This window comes from Cnephaeus nilssonii (genome assembly GCF_951640355.1).
Source record: "Cnephaeus nilssonii genome assembly, chromosome: X".
Lineage (NCBI taxonomy): Eukaryota > Metazoa > Chordata > Mammalia > Chiroptera > Vespertilionidae > Cnephaeus > Cnephaeus nilssonii.
The window spans coordinates 20,027,653-20,049,257 of NC_137071.1; the positions used below are offsets into that span (position 1 = coordinate 20,027,653).

At 36.2% G+C, this 21,605-nt stretch overlaps 1 protein-coding gene across 2 annotated transcripts in view; it reads right to left on the reverse strand.

The window, feature by feature from the left end:
* The window catches only part of DMD (dystrophin), a 2,362,317-nt gene that overhangs the window by 1,427,706 nt on the left and 913,006 nt on the right, over positions 1 to 21,605 (reverse strand). For both annotated transcript variants that reach the window (XM_079764882.1, XM_079764883.1), the window contains exons 33-34: positions 21,432 to 21,587; positions 17,956 to 18,126 (exon numbers count right to left, since the gene is read on the reverse strand). In XM_079764882.1, coding sequence (XP_079621008.1) covers positions 17,956 to 18,126; positions 21,432 to 21,587 — 327 coding nt within the window. The remainder of the gene's footprint in view (positions 1 to 17,955; positions 18,127 to 21,431; positions 21,588 to 21,605) is intronic.

Below are 21,605 nucleotides of genomic sequence, written 5' to 3' on the forward strand. Positions count from 1 at the left end.
CCCCCTCAGCGGCCACGGACCATCAAAAGTGGGGGAGCTGGGTGCCTGTCTGCTCTGGCACCAGGCCTTTCAGAAGCCTCTGCCCAGCCGGAGGCTTCTGAAAGGCCTGGTGCACCAGCGGACAGGCACCCAGCTCCACCGCGAAAAGCGAAAGCATGTAGGGGACCCTACATGTGCATGATTCAATCATGCACTGGGCCTCTAGTTTCTATATAAGAAACAATCACTGTTTCTTCAATTCTAAGATATTGTTTTGTATTTGTGGTTCTCTGTTTTAATACTAAACTATCTAAAATTAAAGTAATCAATGCCAAATGAACTTGTCAGCTGCCATGCACAGAGTTATTTGTAATGTAGGTGTCATATGTTTTACATGGGTGGGTTTAGCAATTCACAGAATAAATTCCTTCATGTATCAATCATAAATGTTATTGAGCTCCTACTAAATATGTCACTATTGTAGCAGGGACATAGGTGATTCCAATTAATGAAAATTATGAGAAATTTCCCCTTTGGATGAAAACAGCCCCTCTGGAGTTTGACCTGTGAATGGTCATGGGCTATATTTTAGTCCTTTCACGCCCTTTGTCTGCACCATTGCATAGTACACAACTTTGCAACTATACATGATAGCCATTTTTCTTGACACTGAGGATAAAATGATAGAAAAACAAAGTCTCTAGCCTTATAAAACTAATATTCAAGTATAATGTTGTCAAAGATATGTAAATATATGCAAATGAGCATTCTCTTCTTCCTATATTTCAGACTGCTGGTTTGTCACTAGAGTTGATTTATTTGCAAAGTTAACATCTCACAAAGTTGAATCTTAATTTATATTTGGATCACTAATTACCTCTTAAAATGTCTTCACAAAGATGACACTATGTTTTAGCTTTGTTAAAAAGTTGTTATATATACAGACATTTGTCTCTTCCATGCCAGGCAATGTAATTAAAGGCAATGGAAATTTCCAAATCTCAGAAAAGATAAAAAAAAGTTTTAAATTTAGGAAATTAGTTCCAAATAGTTCATGAATCACAAACAACCTTTATGCATTAAACATCTGTCAAAATTCTCCAGCTCTAATTTTTAGGAGAAAATGTTTAATGTCCAAGGATACCATCATTCATTAATGAAAACAATAAAATGGGAAATATGGACTAATTTCTAGTATCATTTTAGGTTCCTTAAAATTATAAGATAAAAGAAACATATTAAAGTTATCATCATCATAAAACAAGGCAGTAATCACCATGGCGGTTTGAAACTACTATTGCCAAAAGTGATTCATAAAAAAATTTACACTCACTGTAAAAAAAGCTAGAATTGAGCCTTCATATGTGGTAGTCAAGAATAAACAGGTATTTAATCATTTTATACATGCTATTTTTGGTTAGGAAAAATACTATACTCATTTACTGGATTTTTTATTTTCCCCACAAAAGCACCTTTTTTTATTTCATTGATGTTTGAATCATCTTTATTGCATGGCATTCAGAACAGTAAAACCATTTGACCATTCTAGTGTGGTGCTGGGCAATCAATAAGTGATAATTATTTACTATTTCTATAACTACTACTGCTCTGTTTACTATGAAAGAACATTTAAGGTTTGAAGAACAAGATAAGGGACATAATTTTTTTTTTTTTTTGCAATTCAGTCTTGGAAAAGAGAGAGAGCAGCCCAGCCTGTGTTCCTCCTCAGTGGATGGGCATTGACCTATGAAGCAGAAGGTTGTGGCCCGACTCCTGGTCAGGGAACATGCCTGGGCCTCGGACTCGATCCCCATTAATGAGTATGCAGAAGAAAGCCAGTCAATGATTCTCATCATTTATTTTTGTTCTCAAAAAGAAGTATTTTTAATTAAAAGTATGAGTTGCAAATAATAAAATCTTAGCCTTCAAGAAATATGCCGGTCTTGCTTTTTGAAGATGATACTTAAATTTCAATTAGCCAATGTAGCACATTAGGTGCTTAATATCCACTCTGTGCTGTGCCATTCACTACCAGAGACAGGAGGCAATCTTTGCATATCCTGCTCTAATCTTACCTACAGTGCAGCTTCAGAGAAAAGCTGACACACAATCAAATTTAGTAACATATTAGAAAGAACATAATTTTGGAAAAAGATGAGTCATGGCCAGGAAAAGCATGACAGGCTGCAAGACAGAGGTGATAACTTGAAACTGGAGTTCACCATAAAGGACTGGATAGTTTGTCTTGACTAAAGTACAAAATGATTAGAAAGTGCAAAGGTTGGAATAAAATGCCACCAAAAAGAGAATATGGCCAACTTATTGGAAACTAAAAACATATATTTTATGATGTCAAGAAGCCATTTCCCTTGCTCTAATATTTTCCCACTATAGAAGGACATCTACATTTGCAGATGTACTAATAACTGAATGAAAAGATTGAACTGCAACCATTCTCTCTATATACCCTTACTCATTTCTCTCTAAGGGTGGTACTTATCTCTGGGGTTGGTAAGATGGGGAGAAAGAACTGAAAATACATTTTATTTATCTTAGAAAATATCCAATCCTCAGCACACATGCCTTCTTCTGCTGCCTTGTGGGATTGGGCGTAGGGAGATTTCTGGAAGGTCTACCCTTCTGAATGGGCAACTTCAAATACAGTGATTACATTGACTAAGTTATAACTCAGTTCCTTTAGCTTTTTCAATCACGTAGTAATGTGACATCTTCTAGAGCTGATTTTAAGGCTGAAGCAAAGAGAAAAATTATGCACACTCAGTTTTATTTTGACCTATGATATGGTCATAAATCCAATCTTGGGAATTTCAACAGCAGCTTAATGTGAACTATATACTTGGCACCCAGATTTTTTATGACATAAAAAAAAATCCTCATTGTAAATATAAATTTCCACAAAATCTAACATAATTTTATTTATTTTCCATATATTTAAATTATAATATTTGATAGCTCTAAAGTGAATGGTCAAAATATTAAACACTAGTTTCCATGATTTCAAAGAAACAGATTTGCTGTCTACTTCTTCCTGGCCATAGCAATTTTTAAAAGCTACTCCAATTTCCTTAAAAAAGTGAATTTATAGGTTACTTTATCCTAATGACACTGAGGTGTCCATGCAAGGATGAAAAACACATTATGATTTATTCTTCATATCTATAAGCTAAATCACTTGCCTCAAATTTTTAAATAAGTCTATTGGGGTGACATTGGTTAATAAGATTATATAGGTTTCAAGTATAAATTTTTATGATACATGATCTGTATATTGCATTGTGTGCCCACCATCCAAAGTCAAATCATCTTCCTTCTGTCACCATATATTTGGCCCCCTTTACCTCTTTCTACCCTCAGCCCTTCCCTCTGGTAACCACTATACTATGGTCTGTGCCTATGAGTTTCAGTTTTACATCTCACATATATGTGAAATCATATGGTTCGTAGCTTTTCTGAGTGACTTATTTCACTTAGCATGATATTCTAAAAATCCATCCATGTTGTCACAAATGGCAGTATTTCATTTTTTCTTATGGCTGAGTAGTATTCCATTAGATTATTTTTATCCAATCATTTATTGAAGGAAACTTTGATTGTTTCCATGTCTTGACCACAGTGAATAATGCTGCAATGTACACAGGGTGAATATATCATTGTGAATATATATTTTCAATTTTTTGGGGGGTAGATACCCAGAAGAGGGCTTGCTGGGCCATATGGTAACTCAATTCTTAATTTTTGAGGAGCCTCCATACTGTTTTCCATAGTGGCTGTACCAGTTGACATTCCCATCAGCAGTGAATGAGGGTTCTTTTTCTCCACAACCTCTCCAACACTTGTTATTACTTGTCTGGTTGGTAATAGCTATTTTTAATGGCACGTGAAGTTCAGGATTTAGCCATCAGCTCATCCAATTACTTCATGGATGCTGCAGCAGGATGGGAAAACCTGTTCTGTTGGTCTCTGCTGATCATACCATCACACGATAAAAACATTTTTAAACATTTTATTTAAAGGTGAAATAGTATATAATGTTAGATTAATTATCTGGTCCCATCCTATATAATAAAAGGGTAATATGCAAATTGACCCTAATGGCAGAACAACTGGAACAACTGGTTGCTATGATGTGCACAGACCACCAGGAGGCAGACGCTCAATGCTGGAGCTGCCCCCTGGTGGTCAGTGCACTCCCACCAGGGGAGCTCTGCTCAGCCACAAGCTGGGCTGATGGCTGAGAGCACAGCGGCAGTGGCAGGAGCCTCTCCCGCCTCCTCAGCAGCACTAAGGCTGCCCGACTGATGACATAGGCCTGCTCCCTGCAGAAAGTGGGCCTAAGCTGTCAGTCAGACATCCCCCGAGGGCTCCCAGGCTGCCAGAGGGAGTTCTGACTGCCAGGTTAAGCCCAATCCCCTGGGGAGCAGGCCTAAGCTGGCAGGTGGACAGCCCCCAAGGTGTCCCAGACTGTGAAAGGCCGAAGGCCAGGCTAAGGTACGCCCCCCACCCCGAGTGCACAAATTTTCATGCACTGGGCCTCTAGTAGGAACATATTCACAGATTTTTTTCCCCAATGGGGGCAGAGAAAAATAACCCACTTGGGCTTAACCATCTCTCCCACCCATTTCATATTTTCAGAAATACAAAGCCTTCCATGAGTTTTCATGGAATTTGCCAGGGACATATAGTCTTAGGGTAACTTCACTATCTGATTCCTATTATTTCCATTTACCACCACACTTACATCTCTTAAGTGTCTCCTCTCCCATATATACTATCTTCACTGAGGCCCTCATTTAGGTAAACATGTACCACAACACCATTTCCATGTATAATCCCCCCTTTACTAGGATGCCACTAAATTCCTATATCTTTTAGCTCTTTCTTGATCTCTTGTGCAAGTCCCCTCTAATATGGACAAAGGTTTAACTAACACATCCATAAAAGGTATTTTAAAAGATCACCCTCCCCAATGAATCCTACCTTAGTCAGTATGCATAAATATTACACCATTTCTGGTAAGGAATGGAAGAGAGTTCTTTTAGTTTTAGCTACAAAACATATTTATGGGGGAAAACGGACAAATTACCCCATTATTACAATTTTAAGATGTACATTTGTCACATTTTAAGGGTTCTTAAATTGATAGGAAACAACTTATATTTACATTTAAGGTGGTGGTGTTCATTGTGATCCACAACAGATGTAGTTAAATCAATGGTGCATCATACAATTAATATGTCCTAAGTGTGATAAAATATAATATTAATTGTTTTTTCAGTCCCCTACAGTACTCTTGTCATGGCTAGAGGTTTAAAACATATTTTATTATTAGGCTAATGTGATGGAATAATATAATGATAAATTCAAAAATAACATAAAACATTAAATAGTGAATTTTATGGCAATATGTACTGATTTTTATTAATATATTGTCTGTTAAAGAAGAATTTCATGAAAGCAGAATGTGCAGAACAGAAATTATAGTTATAACTATAATGACAGTGAATAGTGACTCCAATGGCATTTAACAGATGTTCTATTTTCTAAGTAACAGCTGCTTGATGCATTCATTGTACAAAGTTAATGATCTGCTAGTGTTATTTCACTTCACAGATAAATTACTATGCTCTCTTAAAAAAACGATGTAATTTTTCATGGGAATGATAGTGTAACAGACTTTAGAAATAAGTAATAGTTCTCATGCATTTATAGCTAAGAGGAGTGATGAGTTGAGGCAATTATCCAGATAATCTAGGACCAGAGGCCAGATTCTTTAAAATGTGAAAGGTGATTACTTAAAAAAATACAGGGCATGGTTGGCTGAACTGCATGTGGATCTTTTAAGACTGCTTGTATCGCATTATCTAGTGGTTCTCAAACTTCCCCGACTATTAGAAACCATTGCCACCCTCAGACTAATGAAAAAGAATAGCTGGGGGTGGACCCTAAGCACTGGTAGTCTTTTAAAGTTTCCTGAGGACAAATGGCAAAAAAAGAATGACATATTCTGTCCCAAAATTTTAATATGTGGTTGTCCACATTGGAAAGGAATAAGGAAAATTGTCATCATTTGCAGATGACATTATATTGTACATAAAAAAACCTTAAGACCCAACCAAAAAACTACAAGATTTAATAAATGAATTAGGCAGTGAAGCAGGATACAAAATCAACATCCAAAAATTCATGGCATTTTTATACACCAATAATGAATTCTCAGAGAGAGAAAAAAAAATCCCATTTACCATTACAACAAAAAATATTTATGTAAGATACCTTGAAATAAACTTAACCAAGGAGTCAAAAGACCTGTATTTGGAAAACTACAGGACATTGAAAAAAGAGATAGAGGAAGATATAAACAAGTGGAAACATATACTGTGTTCATGGATCAGTAGAATTAACATCATTAAAATGTCCATACCACCCAAAGCAATCTACAGATTCAATGCAATCCCTATTAAAATACTAACAGCATATTTCACAGATCTAGAACAAATACTCCAAAAAATTTATATGGCACCAAAAAAGCCCCCAAATAGCTATAGCAATCTTGAGAAAGAAGAAAAAAGTTGGAGTAATCATAATACTGGATATCAAACTATACTACAAAGCCATTGTAATCAAAACAGCCTGGTACTGGCACAAGAACAGGCATACAGATCAATGGACAGAACACAGAACCTGGAAAGTGACCCACATCATTACACTATATTTACACAGTGGAATACTATGCAGATGTAAAAAAAGATCTCTTACCCTTTGTAAAGGAGGCATGAACATACAATGGAGTAAAGACAGTCTCTTCAATAAATGGTGTTGGAAAAATTGTACAAGTGCATGCAAACAAATGAAACTAAATCACCAACTTATACCATGCACAAGAATAAACTCAAAATGTATAAAATACTTAAATGTAAGATGTGAAACCATTAAAATCCTAGGAAAAAACATAAGTAGCAAAATCTCAGACATATCACATAGCAGAATTTCACCAGTACATCTCCTGGGGCAAGAGAAAGAAAGGCAAAAATAAACAAATGGAACTACATTAAAATAAAAGGCTTCTGATCAGCAAAAGAAACCATCAGTGCCCTGGTCTGTGTGACTCAGTGGGTTGGAGGATCATCCCGTGCACCAAAAGGTCACCTGTTCGATTCCAGGTCACGGCACTTGCCCAGGTTGGAGGCTCCGTACAAAATAGGGACATGGAGGAGGCAGCCAATCCATGTTTCTCTCTCATATCAATGTTTCTGTCTCTCCTTTCCCTTCTTCTATCTCTAAAATCAATTTAAAAAACATTTTAAAAAGAAAAGAAACCATCAGCAAAATGAAAGGGAACCCACTGTATGGGAGAATATATTTGCCAATGACACATCTGGAAAGGGGTTAATTTCCAAAATATATAAAGAACTCATATGGCTTAACAAAAAGGAAGACAAATAACCCAACTAAAAAATGGGCACAAGACCTGAATAGGCACTTCTCCAAAGAGGACATACAGATGGCCAATAGACATGAAAAAATACCCAAGTCACTAATCACCAGAGAGATGCAAATTAAAATGACAATGAGGTATCACCTCACACCTGCCAGAATGCCTACCATGAACAAATCAACAAACAAGTGTTGGTGAGGATGTGGAGGAAAGGGAACCCTAATACAGCGTTGGTGGGAATACAGACTAGTGCAGTCACTATGGAAAACAGTATTGAGTTTTCTCAAAAAATTAAATATGGAGCTGCCATTTGACCTAGTGGTCCCACTTCTAGGAATATATCCTAAGAAGTCCAGAACACCAATCAGAAGGAATATGTGCAACCCTATCTTCATTCATGGCAGTGTTACTTACAATAGCTAAGATCTGGAAACAGCCCAAGTGCCCATCAGTAGATGAATGGATAAAAAAGCTGTGGCACATTTACACAGTGGAATACTATGCAGATGTAAAAAAAAAAAGATCTCTTACCCTTTGCAACAGCATGGATGGACCTGGAAAATATTACACTGAGTGAAATAAGTCAGTCAGAGAAAGAAAAATACCACATGATCTCATTTATAAGTGTAATCTAATGAACATAATAAACTGATGAACAAAATAGGTGCAGAGGTATGGAGGCATTGAACATACTGACAGATCTCAGAGGGGAGTGGTGGGAAGACAGGAAGTGATTAACCAAAGAACTTATATATATACTAGAGGCCCGATGCATGAAATTCATGCAAGAGTAGGCCTTCCTTCCCCCAGCTGTGGGCACCGGCTTCCCTCTGGCACCTGGGACTCAGGCTTCCCTCGAACCCCGGCTTCGTCCGGAAGGATGTCCGGTCTAATTTCCATATAATGCTTTTATTATTATAGATATGCATTACCAATGGACAGAGACAATAGTGTGGTGAAGGCCTGTAGTAGCTCAGGCTGGAAGAAGGGGGGAAGGGACAGAAAGTGGGGGACATTTGTAATACTGTCAATAATAGTAAAATTAAAAAAAAATAAAGTCCTGCCACCCTCTTGCCTCAACATCCCTCCTGTAGAATGGGGACCACCAAGGTACCTACCCCATGAGGACAACACGTTAAGATACTTAAATTATCCTCTGGACTCACACTTGATTTTAAACCTGGGCTCTGCCTGTTCCCACTGAGGGATGCCTCAGTTTCCCCCTCTGGAAAGAGACATAGTTCATTTTCTGACACCCACGGGGGCTGTTTTGAGACTCAGCTGCTTCCTATAATGACCCCCATTTGTTAAGCTTTCTGTGTGCCAGGCTCTGGGTGTAGCTGTTTGCTCATCTGAGAAATGGAGCTAATAGGTAGAAAGATTTCAACAGGAGAACATGGATGGAGCTCCCTGCATGGTGCCTGGCACCCTGTCCAATGCTAGAAGCCTGGGAGCTATGGTGAGCCCTGCTCTTCTGAGTCCTGTCATCACAGTGGTTGCTATATAATGCATCTAGCACTGGTCTTGCACACAGCCAGAGCTCAATAAATGCCCTCTTTGGAATTAAATAAACCTGGCTCTAATCCTGGCTCTAAGGCCTTGGACACCTCACTTTCTCTTTCCGAGTCTTGGTTTGCGCATCTGAGAAATGGGCTCACCATGGGCACTGTACAGGAGTAGTACCCAGCACCCAGCAGAGCCTAAGACTGAGTGGCCAGGATGGCAAGTGTTGGGCTGAGCATTTGTATGTAGGCACCTTGGGTGGCAATGACCTCATTCCCTGACAGGTCAGTGGGCCAACCTGCCCTTCAGATTGTTACACCCCTCCCCCACCCATGACCTCACCCCCAGAGTGGCCAGTGGAACCCTCAGGGGTCTGTGAGGTCACCCCATTCCGCTTCACAAACACTCTCTTGGGGGCAGCAGCTACTGGCTGTCTCTGTCCCGGGGAAGCTTCGGGGACCCTGGGACCCAGGAGTCGTGGTCAGAAAGAAGCTCCTGAGAGGGACACGGAGCGTTGGGAACCAAGGACACTCCAAGTGCTGACCCTGGGAGGCCAGAACCAGGGGCAGAAGTCTCGTGGGCGTGCGGAGTGTCCTTTAGCAGTTCCAGGAAGCCCACCACCACCAGGCCACCATGGTCCTCGGCTGGCTACTGCTCCTGGTGGTGGCTCTGCCACTGGTCACAACAGGCACCAAGAACCGCATCTTCTATGATCTGACCGAGTCCTTGACCTGCCCTGGCATCAACAAAGACTGCATGCTGTCCACTCCCTATGAGCACCCTGAAGAGCCTGTCACCTACCAGCTCATCTCCACCTGCCATTATGGTGAACTGTGTAACAGGGCCCCGACCCCTGCAGACAGCCTGAAGGCTGGGACCACCATAGGCCAGATGCTGCGTGTGCTGCTGCTGCTTCAATGACTGTGACCAGCGTGGAGGGCACGGCCTGGGACTAGTCTAAGGACCCCGCTGCTCCTTGTGCCTCCTGCCCCTCTGTCTCCCCCTTTCCCCATTAAATGGCCAGAGACCCTAGACAAAAAATAAAATATTAATTTAAAAAAGCTATACAGTACTTTTTCATAGGAATGATAGTGTAACAGACTTTAGATTTAAGTAGTAGTTATCATGCTATTATAGCTAAGAGGAGTGATGAGTTAAGACAATTATCCTCGCAATGTAGGACCAGAGGCCAGTTTTCTTTAAACTGTGAAAGGTGATTGCTTAAAAAAAATACAGGACATGGTTGGCTGAACTGCATGTAGATTTTTAAGACTGCTTGTATCACATTATCTAGTGATTCTCAAACTTCCCCGACTATTAGAAATCACTACCACCCTTCAGACTAATAAAATCAGAATCTCTGAGGTTGGGCCCCAAGCTCTGGTAGTCTTTTAAAGTTCCCTGAGAACCACTGGCAAATCAGAATGACACAATCTGTCCCAAGATTTTATTGGGTGAGTGCCCTTGCATTTTAGAATTGGAGTGGCAGCGAAGAATAACTAGGGAAATTATCATTGTTCTTCCTCATGTTAAATATCAGAAAAATCTATCCCTGAAAGAAATGGGAAAATCAAATTGGCTTGTTACCTAAGCAGCTAGACATTAGTTATCTTGTATTATTTAACACCCTGAATTAAATTAAACATTTCTATATGTTTCTGATTCTCTGAGGCAACTTTTGGCATCCCAAGATTAATGTTAATGATACCTAATTGTCAATTTATGAAAATTGGAAGATCTGAGATATCCAAAAACTGATGGATTTAAAGTATTATAGTACAAATATTATGTTTTCTGGAATTATATTTGATCATTTTAATTTTTAGATAATACTGTTGACATTAAATAGATTTAATGTAGCTGAATTATTAACTGGCTTTAAATTTTTGATGACTCAAACTAAATTAGAAGTAAATAAAAAAGGTTAAATCAGAAAACTGCATAGATTAATCTTTGTTGAAAATTGTATTTTCCAAACATAATAATCATAAATATAAATTTCTACTTAATCACATAATACTTACTTTCCTACTGTTATATATTTGTGCTCAATTCATGTCAAACAAGTGTGGCCAGTAATATGATGTTTAGAATTTATTTAATTATATCCAAAGATTCAAGGGGATTGTAAGACATTAATAAGTAATATTTAAAATCTAAAAGGACACCAGTGGCAACTGACTATACACTATAGTAGGTAATAAATGCACACAAGATTTTCATTTTATTATTTTCATGTAGATGTATATATTCTGCTCTTTAACCATTGTGCATTTTATTCTCATTGTGCATGATAAATACCTTTTTGTTACTTTGAGTTAGATTATCTTAAAATTACTAGAAAATAATATTTATAACAATAATTATAGTAGAAAAAACTATTGAAATCAGAGATGGTACTGGATTCTAGTTGTAGATTTTCTATGTACCAGGAGGTCAATTTTCTCATCTACAAAATGGGAGTATTTGAGCCCATGATTGTTCATGTTTCCACTTGTTCTAAAGCCTACCATAAATTTTAATAGCACATCATTATTTTCTCTTCTTTCAAGAAATGTTTTAATTTTGTCTCTTAAATTGCAATTACTCTTATTGAACAGATATTTATTGAGCATGTACTATGTGCCAGATATGAGGTTACATGCATGGGAAACACCAAGGAACAAAACAGACATTTTCCCTGTCCTTTTGGCAACTGAAATTGTTAAGGTCCACTTAGTAGTCCAAGCGAGTAGAAGTTATCAGAATAGCTCAAGGATCTTGTGCATTGCTGGTGTGCAAACTTGCCAGGAGCTGGGAATCTCTCCTTGTTTTAACATTTCTTTCCTTTGTCGCTGTTTCTGTTCTCTAGACATCAATCAGTGTTTCCCAGCTCAACCTGGATAATTCCAGTAACAGAGATTTGTAAGGTATGAAGGGAGAGAATATGTCTGATCACTTATGGGGTAACAAATGCCATAGATACAGTTCCGCTGTGGCATCTCAGATGTCCAGAACACACAACTAAGAGTGATTCCTTCTTTTAACAACCTTAATATGAATGTTCCCTTCTTTATCACTACTCTGATGGAGGCATGTTGTTTGAATTAATCGGTACTGTGAAAGGGCTACTGGGCTTTAGGAATTTTAAATTAGCATTTAAGTTTAATTTTCAATTCCCACTGTTAAACTTTTTGTCACTTCTGTTATTATTATTCTAAAATATCTGCTTCCTGTTATTTTATTTTATTTTTTTAATAAATCTTTATTGTTCAGATTATTACAGATGTTCCTCTTTTTTCCCCCCATAGCTCCCCTCCATATACAAAGAGTACCCATATGACTGTCAGCTGATTTCTCAACAGAAACTATGCAGGCCAGAAGGGAGTGGCAAGAAATATTCAAAGTGATGAATAGCAAGAACCTACAACCAAGATTACTCTACCCAGCAAAGCTATAATTTAGAATTGAAGGTCAGATAAAGAGCTTCACAGACAAGAAAAAGCTAAAGGAGTTCAGCAGCACCAAACCAGGATTATATGAAATGCTGAAGGGTATTCTTTAGAATAGGAAGAAGAAGAAAAGGGTAAAGATAAAAATTATGAACAACAAAGTGACAACAAATACATATCTATCAACAAGTGAATCTAAAAATTGAGTCAATAAAAAATCTGATGAACAGAATAAACTGGTGAATATAATAGAATCAGGGGCATAGAAAGGGAGTAGACTGACAATTCTTGGGGGAAAGGGATGTGAGGGGTGCGGGAAGAGATTGGACAAAAATTTTACACCTATGGATGAGGACAGTGGTGGGCGGTAAGGTCATAGAGTGGGGGGGAACCGGGTGGAGGGGTGCTTCCTGTTATTTTAAAATATTTTTCTTTCTCCTTCTGAAATATTTGGACTTCCTTTTCAATTTATCCATTCCCCCCACCCGCAACTGCAATCTGGAAGCATGGTCATAAGGTGGGAGATGATAGAACAGTTTTCTTGCCTCTGGCTGTGCCTCCAGCTAACCAATCTGGCCACCACCCTAGCTATTTTCAGAAGTTCTTCCACTCTTTCCCCATGAGATCAGTAAAAGTCTGATCTGGGATTCCTAAGAGATTCTCAAGTTTATAGTCCTTTGCAAGTAGATGGTAACTGTAAACACCTGGAATCATGACAGTATCTTCTAGAAGAGCTATGTGCCCTAACATCTGTGGTGTTGAATGTGTAACTACAGAATTCTGAGTAGGAGGGAAACTTAGATGAGAAAGTCCAGATATGGTACTGGATTCTAGTTGACCCAGCCCTGACGTAGCAAAAGGATCCTACAGGGCCAAACTCCTCAGACTAATTTCTGAAGAAGATATGGCAAAAGTCCATGGTCAGGCTCATGAGACTGTTCTACATGGAGGAATGATGATAGATAAATGGCAACAGAAACCTTTTTATTATGTTTATTATAACAATATCAATAAGGGTGCTGTCTCATTCACTATCCTTCCAATTTTTTTTTCTGATATAAATTCAAGAGAAGCCTGCAAATGACTAGTACATTAAAATATTTTAATGACTATTTTGATAATGTGGACATTTTGAATCTCATCAGTATATTTCCTTCCATAACAGTTATGCAAAATGAATACATTCTAGAGATCTGCTGTACAGTATTGTGCCACTAGTTAACATGACTATATTATACACTTTTAAAAATTTCAGTGGATAGATCTCATGTTAAGTGTTATAACTATTAAAAAAACATGTTTACTTGTTGGTTTTGTCTGATAGGAAGCTTGGTGACAAATTTTGAGGCTTTATTCTTCCCTGCCTATTCAACCTACCATGGGATACTGTGAGCATATTTCTGTACAAAGTGTCCATTATTTTCCTACTGCAATTTTCCCTTTCTCTAGTATTCTGATTTATTTATCTTTGACAGTTGAATCACATGTATGTATTTGAGCCACATCAAATAATCTTTTTTTTCTGGAGTTAGATCTATAATAAATAAGTATAATTTAAATATAGTAAAAATAAAAATGAAAAGATTTCATTATAGTCAATATATTTGAAAGTAGGCTCTATTTGCATAAACTAAAGGTCAAATAAACATTTCAGTAGTAATCTGATTTTATGTATAAAATATTTTTATCTAGATATTTAAGTATTTTCAGATTTAAATAATATAATGTTCTTATATCAATAGAATTGAGTGAAATTCAGCAGAAATAAATGAAACAGTTTAAAAAATAAATTGACTCTATATTCAAATTTTCTCCAAATCAAAAATATTTGGAATGAATGGCAAATACCTTTAATGTATTGCATTTAAATAAATACTCAATTTGTTTTTAAAGACATCTGACATCTATCCTTTGAAATGCAGATGACACTAACATTTTGAGTCAAGTTCTCCATCTACCAAGAAAGCATGTGAAATAAGAATGTAATAAGGAGAAATAGGAATTTCATGTATGAGAGTTTGATTATTTTCATGTTAAAAATTAGAATCATAAATACGACTGCTGTAGATCTGTAGGTCACATGTTTTTATTATATGATTATGACTTTTGAAAAAGCTTCAGCATCTTAAAAATGAGATTATTAAAGATTGTGCAATTTAAATGCAAATGTGTATACTTTGCTTTGACCACTAAGATATTTCAGAGTGTATAATTAGGAGTTTAGTGTTTCAAAAGATCCAGAAAGAGCAATATGTTATTATATAAATAAAATAAGACATGCCAACTTTCTATGCTTTTTTCCTGATGGAGCTCAAATTAGTATTGCTTCTTGGTTTTATAGAAAACCAGCCAGACTCAAAAAGCTGCCACATCTCCAGACCACTCAAGCCTTCTAACATGACAAGGATAATCTAGAAATATTTGCCAAGTTCATTATCTTATAATATTTTAATTATTTTAGGGTGGGGCTAATGCAAAAATATATCTGTAGGTACTTATGCAGTGACCTTAAGGGGAATTCATATGTGGCATACCTTTATGACTTCACCTCAGTTTTAAATTGTAGTCAGATTTTTTCAAATTCCTTTCATGTCCAGTTCTATTACCCTGTACCATTACATTAGCATTCCACATTATATTTATAAAGCTATCGCATTGTTAGAGGCTTAATTGTGTCTCAGAAACATTAATATAATGAAGTACTATCCTTTGACATATTTCCTTGTTATGAGCTGAAATAGTGTCCTCCAAAATTATATGTTGAAGTCCTAACCTCAACACCTCAGAATGTGACCATATTTGGTGATAGGACATTTAAAGAGGTAATTAAGTTAAAATAAGATCAGTATGGTAGGCCCTAACCCAATATGACTGGTGTCCTCATAAGAAAAGTAATTTGGACACAGGTATGTACAGTGGAAAGATCATATGAAGACATGAGAATATAGCTATTTACAAGCCAGAGGGAGAGACCTCGGAAGAAACCAACCCTGCTGAAATCCTGATCTAGGACAGACCTCCAGGCTCCAGAATTGTGAGAAAATTAATTTCTGTTGTTTAAGCCACCAAATCTGCGGTACTCTGTTACAGCAGACCTAGCAAATGAATGCAGACATTAAAATTGGATATGAACAATCAAATATATTGTTCATTGTTTTAAGGGAAGGATGCCTAAGAATGAAGCCTGGATCATTTTCATGAATCCTCTACTTGTACTACTTGCCCATGTGCATTTTACTATATTTCATAGTTTAATAGGTCATAAGTCTTTCTGGGCTTTTTTGTTTGCTTATCAGTTTTTATGGTGGAAACTTCCATCAGTCATGTGTACTTACAGAGAGACAGATCATGCAGGCTTTTCTTTGCCTTTGTCTTATGATGTAAAAGACAGGGGTGATACTGACCAAAAGAAATGTATTATCTTTCTTCATTTTAGTATAAGAATCAACCATTATTTTAGCAGGACATGTTGGTGACCCAGTTAGAGACCATCTTTTGCTACACTCCCTGGATATGATTATGTGACTAAAATTTGGCAAATGGAATATGAGCAGAGATAGTGCATGGAGCTGTCATAATACATCTTCAAGAAAGAGTTGGTTGTCTTCCAATTCATCTTCTCTCTTCTTTTTGTGGGCTGAGATTGAGGAATGGTGGTGGTGAGCAAGTGTTACCATGAGAAAACAAATAACCACAAGACTTCAGAGCATTTCATGGAGAAAAGTTACTTCTTCCACCCATAAATTCAAAGAGATATAAATTTTTATCTTCTTAGAGCCATGGTATTTTTGACTTATTTCTTACAGCAGCTCAGCCTGCACCTAAGTATATGATTATCATTGGTTCAAACTAAATCATCACATAAAAATATAATATTTGATTGGGTGATAAGAAAAAAGTAAGGCCAATGTAATTTTTAACCTGTACTCTCTGTACACTCACTACTATAATAATAAGTGAATATATACATATATATAATGTATATATATATATATATATATATGAACTAATAAATACAATTCAATATATCATCTCTAACAATAAATCTATTCTGAATGGGAAGAAAGAAATTCATGCACTACTATTTATTTGAAAAAATGTAAGTGACAAAATTTTATATTTACTTGTCCTTTGAATGTACATAAACAAAATCAGTTATCAATTTTGGACTCATTTATAATTGTAAGTTTGTATATTATGCAATTAAGAATATCCAACTTTGGATAATCTAGATAGTCTTGTTGAATTATTAAAGACATGCCTTTTGTGCAGCGTTGCCAGTAAGCTGAAGTTTAACACTCCCCAGGGAGCCACTGATCACTGGAGAAAGGGACTGCATAGGGGGAGAACAGACACATGCCCAATAAAATCTGGGTGACATAGGGAAGGTACTTTTCTGTCAATCATACCGGGGAACAGGTCACTGGCCAGAGTATGCATGGCCATGGTAAGCGTGGGAAGATTTGAGATATTTAATCTCCTAAACAAAGGAGTTTGCTCTCTTGCTGTGTTGTGCTCCTGGTTTCTCAGAGGCTCTCATGCACCTGTGCCCCGACATTTGCCCACATGGCCCACAGCCATATGGATCCCACACAATAAGCTAATGGAGTACAACTAGCCTGAACCTAAACTGGACCCACTGTAATATGGAAAGGAAACTTTGGACATTGGCTTTGCTTCTAGCTCTGCTGAATCCCCAGCTGTACTTCTTACAGGACTGGAGTAAGGGAAATGGTACTTTGCTAACCCAGGCATGTGATTCCAAGCAAATAAAAATCACTCATCCTCCTGTGTGAGCCTCCGAAAACTCTTTTTCTTGATATATCATAAAGACCTAACCCCCAGCACTCAGTAGGCAAAGAGATATCCCATTCACACCGATAACACTATGATTTATTTTTTAATAAATGTCCTGTGCTCTGGCAAAGTTTAAGGTAAAAACACATTATTAATAGCAATTCTTTCCTTTATATCAACACACTTTCTAGGATGAATCAACTGAAAAAAATAAGTTATGAAGACCTTGATCTTCAATTTAGGGAGTGATAATGTCTGATTGGCTTTCAGAGAAACAGCAAGAATTTCCCAGCTGAGGATTAAAGAAAACACTGTGTCCTTTGGTGATGAAAATGATAGGAGCTGCACAGACACCTTGAGATTTTCTTTCTTATTGTGACATAAGCCATGTGCTGATCTTGCTTGACCTGCCCATCTCACCTGTCTGCAGTCTATGTATCCTTGCCCTCTTCTTGGCTGTAGGGTCAAACTGTACAATCTGTCTTAGTCAAACTAGGGGACATACAATCTCTTCTTTGGACCCACTTTGTGATTAAAAATGTATGTATTTTTAAATGACTTATTCATAACTTACCTAATTCTAAACAAGCTTCAGGGAGATTTTTGCTAAAGCTTCCCATTGGTTCTATCATGGTCTTGAAAGAGTTAAACTACTGATGAAATTTTGAGAAAAGGGAAAATGAAGCAAGATAATACTTATAATTTGATTATTGTTGCACGCTAATAGTTCCTTATAAAATTATATAACGGTGTGTTTTTGTGCATGTTACAAATACCCTTCAGTGATACCTTTGCCCAGGCAACTTCGGAATCCAAATTACTAGGCATTCCTTCAACTGCTGATCTCTTTGTCAATTCCATATCTGTAGCTGCCAGCCATTCTGTCAAGGCATTCATTTCCTTCCGCATCTTTCGGGACAATTTCAAGCATTTCTCCAACTGTTGCTTTCTTTCTGTTACCTGAAAAGAATGATAATAAAATATAATTAAGTTTACAGTTTTAATTCAGCTTTAGTTATAACCACTTAATTGGAACTTCCATATTTTTGTCATTTTAAAATAACCTTCTTCTTATTTTTTTAAGAATAACATTTTAGAAAAACTATATATATATATATATATATATATATATATATATATATATATATATTCTGAACATTAGTAGTAAAGAAACATAATCTAGGAAAGATGAGGTGCTTTCTCCAAAATGTAGTGTTCTGTATCAGGCAGAAAGAAAAGCTAAGATTATTTTTAATGTAAATAATTAATGGCATTTAAAAAAATACGTAGGTCAAATTGAAGATATGGCACATTTCTCTTAGAAAACCTTCAATCATTGGTCACAGAGATGCACCAGGAGGTTTACAATCCACTATATGCAAATGAAACTTACTCTTGCAGATAAGAAATCAAAATGAAGAACAAATACTAAGTCTTTCAAGAGACAAAAATATTTGTATAATGCTTACAATGGCTAATGTTATTGTCATTGCATCAGTAAAGGGTGGTACTTTTGCATAAAAACAACACAAAAAATAATTCACTTCCTCTTTAAACAAGCTTTTGTCACCTAATGGGGGCAAAAATAATGATTCCAAACAACATTTTCACTCTCACTAATAGAGAAAATCATAATGTGATCTGGTGTTCCAGTTCTGTGTTGAAAAAAAAAAGACCGTCAAAATCAAATTGTTTCACATTCTCACATGAAGAAGAGACAAATGTGTATTTTTCCACCAGCTCTCCAGATGTGCCTACATTGTATAAATGTGTAGGTTAGTTGGTTTCATAAAAAGCCCAGAATCTCTTCCTGGTGTGTGTGTGTGTGTGTGTGTGTGTGTGTGTGTGTGTGTGTGTGTTCTACAAGTGAAAATAAGTTTCAAGAATTTAAAGTGCTACAATCAAAATAAACACCCTGAAACCTTAATATGAATTCCAAATACTCAACAAAATTTGCTAGTTTCTTTAACAGAAGTGTATATAAATTTGAAAAATGTTTTGTTACTGAGGCTACAAAGTCAACTTTTTTTAAAACAGATTTTTCCTTCGGGGAAGTAAAAGCATCTGCCCTTTCAACTGCAAGAATTTTATTCATGTGTGGGAGAAAAAATATACCTTAAGATGTATTCGTATGCATAGTTATTTTTGTATGCACTATTGGTAGAAAATAATTCTAGATTCAATATTTCGAAGAAATTCTATCTTCCCAGAGCTAATGCATTATTGATTTTTATTTATTCTATTGTGTTTATATCAGCTAAATAGGATTTAATAAAATAGGAAACACTGCCATCTTAAGGAAAGTTGAGTTTTACATGTTGTGTATGTCGGTGTGGGGAAGGAATACATTTAAAGAGTGCCATTTGCAGTAGAATATTTCAACAGTCAATGTTTCATGAAAACCTAAAAATGTGAAGCTAATATAAGTACAGAGGCTTTGAAATTTGAGGCTGATAAGAATATTGCAGTTTATGTGTATTTCTATAAAAATCAAAGCAAAGCATAGAGAAGTGAATCAAGGAATTATAAGTATTACTACATCTGAATTGCTAGGTGTACTATCTCTTAATGAAATTAAATATAGTTAGATATAAGAAACTTTTCAATTTTTATTCATTGAAGAGTTAAGCTAAGTCGGTGATAGTAAACTAACTAATCATATTTTGTAAGAAAAGTGCTGTGGACTGAATTGTATGTCCCAAAAATTAATATTGAGCCCAAATCTCCAATGTGACTGTATCTGAATATAGGGTCTTTAGGAATTAGGATAAATGAAATAATAGGGTGATATAATTATGGCCTTATTACAAGGAAAAAAAGACCTCTCTCTTCTTTCTCTCTCTTTCCTCCCCTCACCAGCCCCCCATGTGAGAACTTAATGAGTAGGCTGTTATCTTCAAGCCAGGAAAAGAGAGAGTTCTCACTAGACTTGATCTTGAATTTCCAGCCTCCAGAACTGTGAGAAAAGTATTTTGTTGTTTAAGTCACCTAGCTTGTGGCATTTTGTTATTACACCCTGAAGTGACTAATATAAAAAAGTAACACATATTGACTCTTGCAAGTACAACCATATAAAATAGAAGGGTTTGTCTCTTTTCATATAAAAATAATAATACATTCAGATAACCTTTGTTTCCTCTGATTTTATTAAACAAAACCACTGTTGTTGAAGGAGCTTGGAAGATTTAAATGCAGATGAGTTATTTAGCATTTTTATAAGATGACATTTCTAAATATTCCCTTTATCACTCATATTTCTAAGTTTTTATTTCAAAAATAAATTTCTGTCCTACATGTTTGCTGTATTCTGCCATGCTATTAAAGCGAAGTATGATTTGTTAGTAATGTTTCATTTTGCTTTAATGATATTACTAAGTGCCAAATGTCACTTGAATTTTTTAGCTGAGCACCAAAATATATTTTAGTTAGCTTAGAGCAATGTAAAATAACAGCATATCAAAGGCCAGGTCAGTCCTTGATGTTTTTTATGAATATTTTTATGAACTATAATTATTTTGAACCATCAAAGCTCTGAATTTGAGGGAAGTGAGAGAACTGTTCTAGACATTGTACAGTTTTGGAAAGAGGAGCTGAAGATATGCAAACATCTTTAACACTGAGATGGACTTGGTCATTAGATTCTGATCAGGACAAAAATATGAAAATAATCACAGAGCCATAGGACTTAACTGGCTCTCTATGCTATCTTATTAATCAAATACCGTGGATTATGCAATGCTTGACAGACAGGGAAACAAATTCTGTGGAATACACCAGCTCTATTTCATCTAATGTGATCTATGTAGAAAATGTCAACTCTATAGTTCCTCAACATAAGTAGGTACATTCGTTTTTTTGTTTTGTTGTTGTTTTTTGTCTTTTTTTTATGTAGGTAAATTCATTTATAAAATTTACCAGCCTTTGAATCAGCACATGTATATTTATATAGTGAAAAAAGGACAAGTATAGATCAAAGTAACCCTTTTAGAACAATCTGATGGACCAATAACAATCTCTCTAAGCTTTAAATATTTTAATGTAGACTGGGAGATTTTCATTGATTAATTATTGTTTCTTAAGGATTGCACATGGGAATCTATCTCAATCTCTATGTATATATGTATGAATGTATATATGTATGTATCTATCTATTGAAAGGCATTAAGAATTTCTAAGATATTTATTGTACATAATTACTGCATCTTGCTTTATGATTTATAAGGAAAGTGGGAAGAAACCAGTTCTTACGGTTTCAGTGCACGTACCTTCGCTCCCAGCTCATTATAATGCAATTTCAAAGCTGTTATTCTTTCATCAAGCTCTTTAGGGTTTTCCGTCTGTTTCTTCTGTACAATCTGACGTCCAGTTTTTATCACCATCTCCACTTCAGACTTCACTTCACTCAGACTTTTATACAAGTTCTAATTTAAAACAAAACA